The 15,485-nt window shown below is 38.7% G+C and overlaps 1 protein-coding gene across 1 annotated transcript in view; it reads left to right on the plus strand.

Moving 5' to 3' along the window:
- Positions 1-15,485, plus strand: part of LOC103514384 (calcium-transporting ATPase sarcoplasmic/endoplasmic reticulum type-like) — a 57,974-nt gene that overhangs the window by 19,003 nt on the left and 23,486 nt on the right. Inside the window, exons 4-7 of the mRNA XM_026827369.1 lie at positions 147-175; positions 773-790; positions 10,013-10,231; positions 13,650-13,788. Coding sequence (XP_026683170.1) covers positions 147-175; positions 773-790; positions 10,013-10,231; positions 13,650-13,788 — 405 coding nt within the window. The remainder of the gene's footprint in view (positions 1-146; positions 176-772; positions 791-10,012; positions 10,232-13,649; positions 13,789-15,485) is intronic.

Genomic DNA, 15,485 nt, shown 5'->3' on the forward strand with positions numbered 1-15,485 from the left:
TAACTATAGAGGGATTGAGAGAATTACCTGTTTTAGGATCTGACTTGACTCTTGGACTAGTCCACTGAAAAAATTGTTTATATTGTTTTATACAAATTTTATTCGAATTTTAAACTAACGAATCTGTTTTGTTCTCTTTGTTACAGAGCTTCCAGCTGAGGAAGGTAAGATCCAATGAAGAGCTAGCACATTGGTTCCCCCGAGGTCGTAAGTGATAAGCTGATAAGGCCAGTCACTCACTATCAGGTAGACCTGACAGGTACAGCTGAAAAGGTCGACCTGTCATGTCTACTTGATAGCTGATGAGCACACACACTATCAGGTAGACCTGACAGGTACAGCTGAAAAGGTCCGCCCGTCATGTCTACTTGATAGCTGATGAGCACACACACTATCAGGTATTATTAAAATTGTTTACGAATAATTTGAATTTGCTAGAATGAATGACTATGGTGACTGTTGGATCTGTTTAGGGTGATGAGAGGTTGTAGTTTTGTGGCTGATATGGCTGATTGATTGATTTTGGATGAATTTTCAGTAGAGTGTTGAGTTAAGAGTAAGTGAGTGAGTGAGTTTTAGAACTACCCTTTTTACTAGATTACCTTGCCAATGAGTCAAATCCTAACTAACTATAGAGGGATTGAGTGAATTACCTGTTTTAGGATCTGACTTGATTCTTGGACTAGTCCACTGAAAAAATTGTTTATATTGTTTTATCCAAATTTTATTCGAATTTTAAACTAACGAATCTGTTTTGTTCTCTTTGTTACAGAGCTTCCAGCTGAGGAAGGTAAGATCCAATGAAGTAGTTTTTGTTCCACTTTTTTTTTTCGACTCTCAAATTTTGCCCGGGGCTTCGTTCGTTAGCGCGCTTTTTGCAAGCCCTGCTGACAATTTTGCATCTCTCGAAAATTTGCCATTTCTGACCGAAAACAGTGAGGTTTACGTTTGACCCTAACAATTTTAGGTTAAGTTGTCTGACTGTCTCCTTGTTACGACAACTATCGACCTTTGATGTTTGGTTCACTTTGGTCTCATTTTGATGATTTGTGGTAGAATTGTTCAGTACTTTAGGGAATTTTTCTGTTTTAGGGCCACCTTGATTAAACGTCGGTGCTCTTTTTATCCATCAGAATGAGTTGTACCTTCCCATATGCTTGGTTTACTGAATTAATACTAAGTTCTTAGATACATGGGTCTGAAGGGTTGTTCTCTTTGGCCCATGGTACTACCTATTAGTAGTAACGAGTAACGACGTAAGGACCCAATAAAGAATCTCTGACCGAAAGAAGTGAGGTTTACGTTTGACCCTAACAATTTTAGGTTAAGTTGTCTGACCGTCTCCTTGTTACGACAACTATCGTCTTTTGATGTTTGGTTCACATTGGTCTGATTTTGATGATTTGTGGTAGAATTGTTCAGCACTTTAAGGAAATTTCCTGTTTTTGGGCACCCTCAGGTATAAACATTGGGGTTCTTTTTATACGTCAGAATTAGTTGTTTGCCTATGCTTGGATTCCGGAATTACTTCTATGTATGTACTTAGCTACATGGGTCTAAAAGGTTGTTTTCTTCTCTGATTGGCAGAGAAATACCTTGGCCCTTGGTACTAACTACTAGTAGTAACGAGTAACGACGTAAGGACCCAATAAAGAATACCTATTGAAAATACTCCTAGAACAGTCTAGACTGTCTCGAAATTTCACCGCCACCCTGTTGCATTCTTTTATAATGTTCCCTGTAAGTACTCCATCACATTCACATATGAATTAACGTTATCTCTCCATAGCCATACAATATAATACTCACATGAAGAGCCGACTCTGCCGATTTGAGGGGGTGTGAGGGGCCCCTGGATCCCCTCGAAATGGGCAGAGTGAGAAATTCTTTTAACCCATCTTTTGGGGCCCCCTACACCTAAGCCTCGGGGTGGGCTTTTTGTATGAGGGAAATTCATTTACAAAAATTTCCGGCTTTCAAATTTTGATATGAATGTTGCATTTAAAACACTTTTATGGGAGATTTTTTTCCCCAGACCTGAAATTCCATCTTTTTTTTGGTTTCAAATTTGCAAATTCCTCTCATTTTTACTTTTTTTTGTCAAAATTATAAAATTCCCGCTATCTCTATGGCGCGATATTCCGTCCAAAGTGGGAAATTCCATCCTTTCTAACGTCACTGCTGAGAGTATTCCCTCAAAAGTTCCCGTCGGACCACATCATTCTCACATTTTGACATCGTTTTTCCCATGGGCTCTTCAAATTTAATGATGGCAGAAGAACTATTATGTGAAGTCATGACGTACGTGTCTTGGTTTAACCCTCTGGGGTGCCTCCGTTTCCAATGAAAATTTTGTCCCACTCTGGAAATCGAACCCGGGACCTTTTGCATGAGAATTGTCACTGTGTTTTGACCTTCAAACGAGTTTGTATGTGGGTGGTTCAAACTGGAGGAGTGTAAAGAACGAGTGAGTTAAAAATAAGAACTACTATTTTGAGAGAATTCAAGTTGTATTTTCCTTTTGAAATTTCCCCCCTTCTGAAGCTCGTTTCCCCTCTTTTGGTGTGATACCCCCTCTACTAAACCATAGGAAATCCAAGATGGCGCGAATCGGTTCCGTTTCCGAAATGAAAATACACCCCTACTCAGGTAAAGCGTCAGATCCCAACTCCGTATAGGCATAGACTTGAAAGAGTGAGTTACATGTTTGACAAAAAGTCAATAGAGTAGGTAGTTCTTTTTTTTATATCTCACTCATGGTAGAATTTCACTAATAACTTAATGAGAGATTTAACCAACGGGAGAATTTTGAGTGATCCAAATAGGAGTTTTAAAAAATATCCTTTTTAGATCACTAAAAACTCCCTTTTGGATCATTTAAAACTCCTTTTTTATGATAAATTCTCCCATTAGTGAAATCTCTCATCACTCTTTAGTACTCTTCACAGTTCTTTAACTCTAGTTCGAACTACCTTAGATTCTCATTTTTCCTATAAATCTAACACAAATCTCTCTCTCTCTCTCTCCTCTCTTACTTTCTTACTCGTTCCTCTCTCTTCTTTCTTTCCTTTTCTATTTCCCCTCTTTTTCTTATCTCTTCTCTCTCTGCTCTTTCTTTCTCTCACTCCCTACCTTCTGCCTCCCTCCCTCTTCCTTTCATTCCTTCCTTTTCCGTTTAATCCGTTTCTCCTCTTTCATTTCTGATAATCATTGAACATTGGATCATAGTGTTTACATAGTGAGAGACAATCGTCACTCATAGGTTAATAACTGGCTAGGTACCTACCTATTACCGTCTTATTGCACACCTAGACCATAAAAGGAATATTCCTACCAAATTTCAGCTTTCTAGGTGTTGTGGTTCTCGAGATAGAGCGATCAGTGTGTGAACTATGAAATGTGAACTGTGAATGAGTTCTTGTTCTTATAATATAAGATTTATTTTTTTAATTTACAATATACATTTTATCCATTCTCCTATCTATGCTTATTCTAAGGATCAAATAATTATGACAAGATCAGAGGATGGATGCAATTTTATGGGCAAGTCTACTATCTACTAGAGATGGGAAAAGAACGTACGAACGAACTGTAGGAACTTGTTCTTTGAAAAAGTTCGTTCCTGAACGGAACTGTTCTTTGTGTTAGAGGAATAGAGAAAGAGAGAGGGAGTGAGAGAGAGAAAGATAAATAAGGAGAGAGAGAGAAAGATAGATAAGGAGAGAGAGGGAGAGAGAGAGAGAAAGAAAGAGAGAGAGAGAGAGAGAGATGACAATGTGTCTGAATTGTTAATGACGTATGAAAAACTTGAAAATGAAACATGAACGTGATAATGTGTAAGACAGAGAGAGAGAATAACAATGAAAGAAAGAGTGAGAGAGAGGGAGAGAGAAAGAAAGAGAGAGAGAATTGTATAATGTGTAAGACAAAGAGGGAGAGAATGTTGGAAATTGGATTATACTCATTATGTGATGAAGGAGAGAGAGAGAGAGAGAGGGAAAGAGAGATAGTGAGAGGGAGTTACAGAGAGAGAGAGAGAGAGAGAAATGAAGAATGTGTTTATGTGTGTGTGAGAGAGAAAAGGGGATAGAGACAATGAATCTAAATATGTGGAAGACAGAGAGGGAGAGAGAGAGAGAATAACAATGAAAGAAAGAGAGAGAGAATTGTATAATGTGTAAGACAGAGAGGGAGAGAATGTTGGAAATTGGATTATACTCATTATGTGATGAAGGTGAGAGAGAGAGAGAGAGATAGAGGGAGTTACAGAGAGAGAGAGAGAGAGAGAGAGAGAGAGAAATGAAGAATGTGTTTATGTGTGTGTGAGAGAGAAAAGGGGATAGAGACAATGAATCTAAATATGTGGAAGAGAGAGAGAGAGAGAGAGAAAGTATGTAACTCTCATTAGTATAATGTCAAAGTTTAACATTAAGTCAACGCTAAGTGATGAGAGATTCTCTCTCTCTCTCTTTCCTTTCTCTCTCTCTCTCTCTCTCGCAATGTATTGTAAGAGTATGTTGACATTAGATAACATTGAAATGGAAATTATCTGCAGGCAATCTTCTGTAATCTTCTCTAAGTTTCTCTCTACTGTGAGAAACTAGTTTCTCAATATTATGTACTTGAAACTGTAAACCAGGTAAACGATATTTATTTTATTTAAATGTAAAAAAAATTGACTAAAATTTAGTGTAAACTTTACTTGGAAAAAAGAGGTTTGACAGAGGGAACTGTAACTGCTATGATCTTATGATCCTGAAATCGAAAGAGAAGGAAGACAGGATAGTAGGAAGCCAACCGTTCCGAGAACGGACATTATTCCTTCAGGATAAAATCCACCCCGGGCGGGAATCGAACCCGCGGCCTAGACATGTTGTAACACATAGTTAAAGCGCCTAAAAGGAAAAGAAAAAAAAAATCCACGTAGCCATGGATTTCTCCATCTGTCCAATATCTTGGAGACAGGTGGAACACATTTACCCACCAGCTGATGTCAAACTGTTTATAACTCGTAAACAAGGCTTAATGTGACGGAAACAACACATTGGCGCGGAGGTTAGGTTGCGCGCAAAATATATCTTGACGACTCCACTTCGGAAACTTATCCGGGTGAAATTTCCACAACATTAGTGAAGAAACTCATAAAAGTGACGAAAAAGAAGAAGAAGAAAGAGAACAGAAAAGAAGAAGGAGGACGAGAAAAGTAGGAAGTGGAAAGACGAAGAAGAAGAAAGAGAACAAGGTGCAAAGAAGAAAAGGAGTGGAAAGACGAAGAAGAAAGAGAACAAGGTGCAAAGAAGAGGTAGTGAAAAGGAGAAAGATTAGAAGAATGTAAAGAAGGAAAAGGAGGAAAGAAGAAGATCAAGAAGAAAATATAGGAGAAGAAGAAGAAAAGCAAATTGCAATTTAGACAACATTTTTACTGATTTTTACTTTTTACTGATTTACTTTTTTTTCTCACACTTTTTATTTTCTACCAAAAGTCGTGTTCTTTTTTTTTCAACTTTCTTATCAATTTTCACCCTCTCTCTCTCTCCTTCCCTTTCTCCCTCTCTCTCTCTTGCTCCCTCCCTCTCTCTCTCTCTCTCTCTCTCCTTCGTGTTTAATATTCAGTAAAAGAGAGGTGTTCTGTAGGTGCCAAAAAAATCTCTGGTGAGGTGCCAAACATTGCTTCGCTACTTGTGATGAGAGATTGCTTCATATCACCTTCTCAGACTGTAGGGGTACTTTTGGAAAGGACTTGGGATTTTTGATACCTTTTTCTACACTTTCCTTCGTCCCGTCTTTCTTTTTCTTTTTCTTCTTCTTCTTCTTCTTCTTCTTCTTCTTCTTCTTCTTCTTCTTCTTCTTCTTCTTCTTCTTCTGGATTTTTTTATACCTTTTTCTATACTTTCCTTCGTCCCGTCTTTCTTTTTCTTCTTCTTTTTTTTCTTTTTCTTCTTCTTCTCCTTTGTCTTCGTTTTCTCCTTCTTAATTTTCCTTGTTCTTCTTTTCGGGAACACCTTTTTAGCCCGTCCTTCCTTTATTATTACGATAGTAATAACAAATCCTTCGTCCCGTCCTTTCTTTTTCTTTTTCTTCTTCTTCTTCTTCTTCTTTTTCTTTTCTTCGTTTTCTCCTTCCTAATTTTCCTTGTTCTTCTTTTCGGGAACACCTTTTTAGCCCGTCCTTCCTTTGTTATTACCAGAGTCCTTCAAATATGACGTTTATTTTTCGTGAAATATGACTCTTATTTTCGTCAAATATGACGTTTATTTTTCAAAAATACCTACACATAACCCAATATACTAAAAGTAGATTAGCCGAGACCCGAGAGTAGGTATTTTTAATCAAATTTCAACAGGAAGCAATTAGGTACTGAAGAATAAAAACAATCCAAGATACTTTGACACGATACAAAGAGTAAACAAAAGATAGATACCCTGAAGTGACTATCGGCGCTCCTCAGGCAATAAGTATCGTCGCTGCTCAGGCAAAAAAAAAAAAAAAATGTAAGAAAAATTTAGGACTTTTTCGTAAATTTTGGCTCAAAATGCCTAAAATATGACGTTTTTTATGACATTTTAGAAAATTTCGGCGTTTTATGATGTTTTCCCCAAAAAAGCTAAAATATGACGTTTTAGTATGATATCATGACATTATGACGTTTGAAGGACTCTGCTCATCTCATAAGTCACTTTGCCATTATGTCAGTAGAGATGTCAATTTCCCCCCTTATAAAGAAGAAAGACGTACAGGAAAACTAGCATCTCCACCACTAAACTGATGAAACAGTGGATGTGCCAGTTTCTCTGCTAATATAAATGTTAGTTCACCATAATTGTTCAGTGTACCCAAATGGGTCATCCCTGTATATGCAGATCTCCGTATAGGAAGGCAGACACCTTGGTGGCAGAAGAAGAAAGTAATTTATAACGCCAGAAAAAAAAAAGTACGAATATCTCACGCTCGAATACGTACATTTGCATGATGGAAATTTACATCATATTTTCGTACGGTGGATGGAATGAGAAAGGTGTGTATGTTTTTTTTTTCTTTTTTTTTTTGAGTTGCATACATTCAATTTCCTTTCGAATTTTTCCTTCTCGCTCGCTAATGTTTGCAAGAAAAAAAGTTGCATGTATTTTTTATCTCTTTTAAGATTTATCTACCTGGTCTCTCTCTCTCTCTCTCCCTTCTTTTTCTTTCTCTCTCTTTCTGTCTCCCTTCTTTTTCTCTCTCTCTTTCTGTCTCTCTCTCTTCCCCTTCACAGTTGTTTCACGTGTTACTTGCATGTGCCGGATTTTTTCTCGCTCTTTCTTCGTCTCCTCTCTATCCCTCTCTTTCTCGCCTCCCTCTTTCTCTATCTCTCTCTTCTTCGTCCCTACTGTCACTTAACCTGTATGATAGAGAGAGAGGGGAGAGAGAAAAATATCCCTCTCTCTCTCTCTCGCCTCCCTCTTTCTCTATCTCTCTCTTCTTCGTCCCTACTGTCACTTAACCTGTATGATAGAGAGAGAGGGGAGAGAGAAAAATGACATGGATTTTTTTTGGCAAGATCAAAGAAGAGAGAGCTCATCGAGATGTTTTTTTTTTACTGTTGAGGTTTTATTTTGTTTTGGCCCGGGACACTAGCTCTCTCCCTCTCCTCCTGTCCTATTTCTCTTCTCCTTTCTTCCCCTTTCTTCCCTCCTCTCTCCTCTGTTCTCTCAAAACTTAGGCGAGCGTATGAAGCAAAAAGTAACGACAATAATTTGGGGAGAGAAAGGGACTGGGTTATCATGAGTTATCTATTTCGGATTTTGAAATTAGATGGATGGTACTTGTTCAGAAGGCACGTCAACGGAAAGTTGCTAAAAAAAGAGCAGTCACAAATGAGCAGATTGAGTAGTGACCAGTGTTATTATAGGGTTAGGTTAAACACAAAAATGAGCTTTCACCAGACCAAGTACCTTCATGGGGTTGACCCCTTGGGTTTGGATACAGTCGGGTTCCACCTGAGGGGGACACTTGGGGCCCGTCTGCACATAACCTTGGGTGCATTCTGCCGGCTCCGGCTGGTAGACTTCTCCCCCTATTCTTTTTAATTTTATCTTTGCCTCCTCTTTCTATTTCTTTATTCTCTTTCTTTGGAATCTCAGTGGTGTATTGGTTAGCGCACTCTGCGGTGGACTTGATTTTTTTCCTCCTCCTCCTCTTCTTCTTCTTCTTCTTCTTCTCCTCCTTTTATTCTTCTTCTTTCTCTCCTCCTTTTCTCTTTTGTTGTTCCCCTATGCTCTTTAATTCTATCTTTCCCTCCTCTTTGTATCTTATTCTTACCAATCTCAGTGGTGTAGTGGTTAGCGCAATCTGTGGTGGATTTATATTCCTCTTAAGAATTTTTTTCCTTGGAAAAAAGCTTTTTTTATTTTTTTCTTTTTCCTCCTCTCGTTCTTCTTCTCCTTTTATTCTTCTTCGCGGAATCGAACCCAGTACGGTCTCCATGATGAGAACCACTAGACGTACATTGTCTGGTAAAGACCTCGTCATCCTAGGTCACACGTCACTTCGCCATAGCACGTCACATATCACCTCACAGTAAACTGACATGCTGAACCACTTCATAAATAGGAATTAACAACTAGAGGACCTGGTTTACAGACATACTACTTTACTATGTTTATAAAGCTCTCTTGTTCATACAAACTTTGGATGAGAGTTCCAAGTTTTAACTTTTTTTATTTTTAAAGGTTTGATAGAGGAGTCTGGCTGAGGGACTATAAACAGAGAGTAGATCAGCGTCTAGCTAGGGGACTATAAACAGGGAGTAGACTAGTCCAAATTTCTCCTCCTTTTCTCTTTTTTTGTTCCCCTATGCTCTTTAATTCTATCTTTCCCTCCTCTTTGTATCTTATTCTTACCAAATTCAGTGGTGTGGTGGGTAAGAGCGATGAACTTAATTTTTTTGTGTTATTATTATTTAGATTTGCTAGTCTGGCTGAGGGACTATAAACAGAGAGTAGATCAGCGTCTAGCTAGGGGACTATAAACAGGGAGTAGACTAGTCCAGATTTCCTCACGCTATATCAATAGCGAAGGTTGAGTGCGAAGGGCATCCCACTCGGAAAATTTTGTTTTAGCCAAACCAGTTGGCCGTCGGAAAATTTTGTTTTAGCCAAAACCAGTTGGCCTCAAAGCGATCACTCTAAAGCTGATTGAGAGGCCGACAACAAACGCCGACCCCGTCTGAACATGGGAAAAGGCGAAGAAGAAGAAAGGTTTGATAGAGGGATCTGTAACTGCTAAGGTCTTAACTGTCCCTTCCCTAAATCGAAGAGTAAAGGATAGAAGAAACCCAGTCGTTTCCAGAACGAACAACGAACCTTATCAGTTTAGGATAAATTTTGCCTGAGGCAAACTCTACCATTATTAATTCCGAACGGTTGGTCTGAAAGGTTTGAATGAAACGTTTTTACCTAAGAAAATTTGATCGAACTTTTTTTTTTTTTTTTCAGAGTGAAAATGTTCACATTGCCAGTACTAATTTCTTTCTCTATTTCTCTCTTCCTTCTCACCTCTCTCTCTTTTCTATTTCTCATCTCTTCCTCCCTCTTCCTTTCTCTCTCTTTCTTTTCCGTTTCTCCTCTCTTTCATTCTTCCTTCTCTCCTTCTCACTCACCTCAATCATTTTCTCTCCCCTTTCTTCTCTTTCTCTCCCTCTCTCCTTTTTCCCACGTCCTGCCTCCCTCCCTCTTCCTTTCATTCTTACTTCTCCGTTTCACCTCTTTCATTCTTCCTTCTCTTCCTCTCACTCTCACTCGCCTCCATCATTTTCTCTCCCCTCTCTTTTCCTTTCTTTCCCTGTCTCCCTTTTCCTCCTCCTCCCTCCTTCTCTCTTCCTTTCATTCTTCCTTCTTTCCCTCTCTCAGCTTTCTATCTTTCCCACTTCCTATCATTTCCTCTCTTCTTTTCCTCTCTCTCCCTACATCCCTTTCCCCACTTCTCCTCTACCTCCCTCTCTCCCTCCTGTTCTGTTTTTCTCCCTGACTACAAGCGTCAAATAGATTTTATTCCGGCACGTGTAACATCTCTATCCCCGAGTGAAAATGTTCACATCGCCAGTACTAATTTTGCTGTTTTATTTTGTCTCTGTCCGCAGGTATTAGCTTTATTTGAAGAGCATGAAGACTTCAACTCCACCCTTACCTCCTTCGTGGAGCCTTTCGTCATTCTACTCATCCTGATCGCCAACGCCATTGTCGGAGTCTGGCAGGTACGTGTCCTTCCAGTCCGCGGGTCTGGGTTCGATGCTTTATGACTAGAGGCGAAAGATCTAACCAATAGCAGTGACAAGGCACGGCCATTTGGTTAGATCAGTGACAAGGCTCAGCCATTTTTTCAAAGTTGACGCCGGTTTGGCATCTTATAGGTACCTATTTGAACAGTAAAAATAATTGAATTCATCAAAGTTTATTTTCTGTTTCAACACATTGGGTTGTTAACATACATCAATACATCAATATACAGTAAAACCTGACGAGTACACACATTCAGGTAGACCTGACAGGCGGACCTGTTCAGGTCTACCTCCCGTCAGATTTACCTGATAGTGAGTGGCTGGTCTAGAGTTCTAGAAACTAAACCTTACTTTTCTGCCCTGTAGGGTAAGGAATGTACAAGGCCTAGGCTCATTATTTCTCAGAGTACCTCGAAGAATATGAAGTTTCTAAACTAAACTAAACTAAACATTATTTTTCTCCCCTATAGGGTAAGGAAAGTACAGGGCCTAGGCCTATAATATCTCAGAGTACAGAGAAGTATATGAAGACACAGAAGACGAGATAACTACCCAAGTTTTCGTTCAACACATACATAATTTATCATGTTTTGCCCGAAATGACGTGTCTCTGTTTCCCCCTCCCCCCTTTTTTTTTACTTTCTATTACCTACATACATTAAGTATAGGGATCCTTGCAAAGATTGTCCCAGGCCATCTAAAGGGGCAATAGCCTCCGTCGTAAGAATTATATGAAATATGTTACATCTGAAGTTTTAATAAATAAATTTAAACAAATAATGTATTGAGAAAGTATTGCAATCGGCGCAAATTTTCAAAATCGGGAAATGGGTGGAAATATTCGTTAACTTGTCCTTTTTTTTCAAACCGGGCCTAGAGGTGGGTTACTTTCTATATCTATAAACTTAGCGAGATCTATTGACAGAAGTGTTGACATAAACCAATAACTCATAGATGTTACTAGTTTTATGGATCAATCTATATCTATAAAATCAAGTGAGAGATAACTTGTTTCTTTAAATCAAAGAAGGGGGAAAATAATTTGTTCTTGATTCAGGTAATAAATTGCTGACCAAGTTAAGTTGTTTTCTTAAATTAATTGCTAATAAATTGTCAGATCAATAGATTTAACTTTTCAACTTAAATCAGGAGCTAATTGGAAATTAGTTATTAAGTTTTTTTCCTTATCGATAATAAAGTAGTAGTTTCGTCAGCTATAGAACTCCCAAAAACTAGCCCCTAAGGGGCACTCAAAGGTCGCTACGAGTACACTAAAGACCAGGAAAAAATCTGGTCTTTGTTTTGTAGATAGAAGTCCAGGTCAGTGAAAATTTTATTGTTAGCCGCTATCATTTCCTTTGTACATGACCATCTCTTTATTCTCTTTTAAGATTTATCTACCTGGTCTCTCTCTGTCTCCCTTCTTTCTCTCTCTCTCTCTCTTTCTGTCTCTCTCTTCTCTCTCCCTCTCTTCCCCTTCACAGTTGTTTCACGTGTTACTTGCATGTGTCGGATTTTTTCTCGCTCTTTCTTCGTCTCCTCTCTCTCCTCCCTCTCTATCTCTCTCCTCCCTCTCTATCTCTCTCTTCTTCGTCCCTACTGTCACTTAACCTGTATGATAGGGAGAGAGGGGAGAGAGAAAAATGACATGGATTTTTTTGGCAAGATCAAAGAAGAGAGAGAGAGAGAGAGCTCATCGAGATGTTTTTTTTTTTACTATTGAGGTTTTATTTTGTTTTGGCCCGGGACACTAGCTCTCTCCCTCCCCTCCTGTCTTACATATTTCTCTTTTCCCCTCTTCTTCTCCTTTCTTCCCTCCTCTCTCCTCTCTTCTCTCAAAATTTAGGCGAGAGTATGAAGCAAAAAGTAACGACAATAATTAAAAAAAAAAAAAAAAAAAAAAAAAAAAAAAACTGTCATTTTTTGCCACAGGCCTAGAGCTCTTTGCCACAGAAACCTCAGATTAGTGCAGGCTCGAGAATGATTCTTCATTAATTTAATGAGAAATCAATCCCCTTCACAATTGCTGTGGTTATATGCAGTACCCAAGAGCCTCCAGCCTAAGAGCCTCCAGTACGAATTCAGGCATTTTTTTCTTTTTACTCCAGAAATGACGCCTATCGCTAATTCGCTACCCGTGCCCTAAATCACCAAAGTATGGAAAAGTATTTACAATTCCATATTTCGATATGATTCGTCCAAATTCAAAATTCTGCTTTTCCATTGGCTATTACACTTGTAAGATACTTTTCCATACTTTGGTGATTTAGGGCACTACTTATTCTAACAATCTTACGAGGTTGTGTGCACCCCCCCTCCGGGGACACAAATTAACGAGAAATGGATACGAATGAGAAGTAAGAAAATTTCCAAGCAAAGAGTCGAAAAAAAATCGAACTGGGGACTTCCGGTGCGATACCCAGTCATGAGAGTCGCTTTCTGTTTATTTACACGATTAAAAATTCTCTCAAACACGCCAAAAAGTCGACGTCTAATTTCGTCCCCATTGTTGTTTTCCCGTGATGAGACATTGTCTTTTGCCAAAAATTCCGCTGTCGTTGAGTAATTTTTATCGCTGTCATATTGTAATAGTTTTCTGCGTTTTATTTTCATTTTATTTATATTATTATTCAAATTGAAATTATAAGTAACGAGACCTGCTGTTTACGCTGTGAGAACACATTACACAAGTGTACACAACAAGGAAAACAGCCTACTTACCCACTTAGATTTGTGCACCACAAATGTGTGAGAGACGGGAAAAATGGGCCACAAATGTGTGAAAACGATAGAAATGAACACAAATGTGGTAGGATGGTACATACATAATATGATACGTATGCAAGTACATATGCATACATATTTGTGCAAAAAGGGCGCACATAATAAATATTCTCTGTGCAAAACGACAAAAGTGGTACATAAATGAGTGCAAATATACGATACGTATGCAAGTACATATGCATACATATTTGTGCAAAAAGGGCGCACATAGTAAATATTCTCTGTGCAAAACGACAAAAGTGGTACATAAATGTGTGCAAATTTGCAAAATGACATTACCACAGTGGGTACTGGCTACTGGGTAGTGATCAATGACAGCATTATCAGAGAGAGTAGAGAAGAAAGTTATAGTGATGGTGAAACAAGGTAACTAGGATCTTAGTGGCTTTCGGCTTCACCACAAATAATGATTAAGAAAAAAATTGTGCAAACCAAGAGCTTCAAGACCTGTGATGGTCTTCAAACAGTGTTTCTGCTGTCTGCAGAGCACAAACTTACTCAGTTTGTAAAATACATTTCTACATATCTTTCCCTTTTTCTATGGTACCTGTGAAAAGTAAAGATTTTTATTCTTCTGTTGTTATGAATGTTTTACTTTTCTGTTTCGCAGGAAAGGAATGCAGAATCTGCCATCGAGGCTCTGAAGGAGTATGAACCGGAGATGGGCAAGGTTATCCGAGGTGACAAGTCTGGTGTGCAGAAGGTGCGGGCCAAGGAAATCGTACCCGGTGACATTGTGGAAGTTTCAGGTAAATCACTCGCGCTATTCCTAGGAGTCGGTGTTCGAACCCCTAGTCAGTGGCGCTATTGGTGGCGCTAGAAAAATTTAATATGTAACATAAAATGAGAAAAAACAACATTTCTTCAAGAGGTCTGATAGAGGGAACTCTAAAACTAGACTTCTTAAACAACGGAGGTTTTATCTTCCTGAAATCGAAAAGAGAAGGAGGACAGGATAGGAAAAAACATTGGGGAATCAAACCCTCTATGTCACAGCTTGTTATTAAGTAGTCTAGTTTTGACAAACTTCAATTTAATACAAAGTAGTCTAATCCGGTCCGAAGGACCAAAACATAGTCTTTTGACCTATTTGATCTTCAATTTTTCCTTTTTTCTTCAGTGGGAAAGAAGTCCCGGCGATACTCGTATATTCGTCTGATCAAGATCTACTTGACCAAGATTGATCAGAGTATTGGTTCTGACTGGAGAATGTTATTAATTATGAAGTAGTCCGGCCCGAAGGACCAAAAAAATCTTTTAATAATTCTATTTTTTTTTCACTTATACGGTGGTCTTTCCCCCTTGTTGTTACAGTGGGTGACAAGATCCCAGCTGACATTCGTCTGATCAAGATCTACTCCACCACAATCCGTATTGATCAGAGTATCCTGACTGGAGAGTCGGTGTCCGTTATCAAGCACACGGACGCTGTGCCCGACCCCCGAGCTGAGAAAAATGGGCCACAAATGTGTGAAAACGATAGAAATGAACACAAATGTGGTAGGATGGTACAATTGGTACATACATATGATACGTATGCAAGTACATATGCAAATATGCATACATATTTGTGCAAAAAGGGCGCACATAATAAATATTCTCTGTGCAAAACGACAAAAGTGGTACATAAATGTGTGCAAATTACATATGATACGTATGCAAGTACATATGCATACATATTTGTGCAAAAAGGGCGCACATAATGTGCAAAACGACAAAAGTGGTACATAAATGTGTGCAAATTTGCAAAATGACATTACCACAGTGGGTACTGTCTACTGGGTAGTGATCAATGACAGCATAACCAGAGAGAGTAGAGAAGAAAGTTATAGTGATGGTGAAACAAGGTAACTAGGATCTTAGTGGCTTTCGGCTTCACCACAAATAATGATTAAGAAAAAAATTGTGCAAACCAAGAGCTTCAAGACCTGTGATGGTCTTCAAACAGTGTTTCTGCTGTCTGCAGAGCACAAACTTACTCAGTTTGTAAAATACATTTCTACATATTATTATCTTTCCCTTTTTCTATGGTACCTGTGAAAAGTAAAGATTTTTATTCTTCTGTTGTTATGAATGTTTTACTTTTCTGTTTCGCAGGAAAGGAATGCAGAATCTGCCATCGAGGCTCTGAAGGAGTATGAACCGGAGATGGGTAAGGTTATCCGAGGTGACAAGTCTGGTGTGCAGAAGGTGCGGGCCAAGGAAATCGTACCCGGTGACATTGTGGAAGTCTCAGGTAATTCACTTGGTAGTACTAGGAGTCGGGGTTCGAACCCCAGTCAGCGGCACTATTGGTGCGCTAGAAAAATTCAGTAGGTATAAAAACTAAAATGAAAGAGGGGGGAAAAAACATTTCTATTAGAAAGAAGCTAAAGGCCCTTCTTTGGCAGGCAACAAAAAATGTCAAGATAGGTTTGGGATTTTTTATTTTACTTTTCTTTATTTA

The sequence above is a fragment of the Diaphorina citri genome, unplaced genomic scaffold (assembly GCF_000475195.1).
Source record: "Diaphorina citri unplaced genomic scaffold, Diaci psyllid genome assembly version 1.1 scaffold1129, whole genome shotgun sequence".
NCBI lineage: Eukaryota > Metazoa > Arthropoda > Insecta > Hemiptera > Psyllidae > Diaphorina > Diaphorina citri.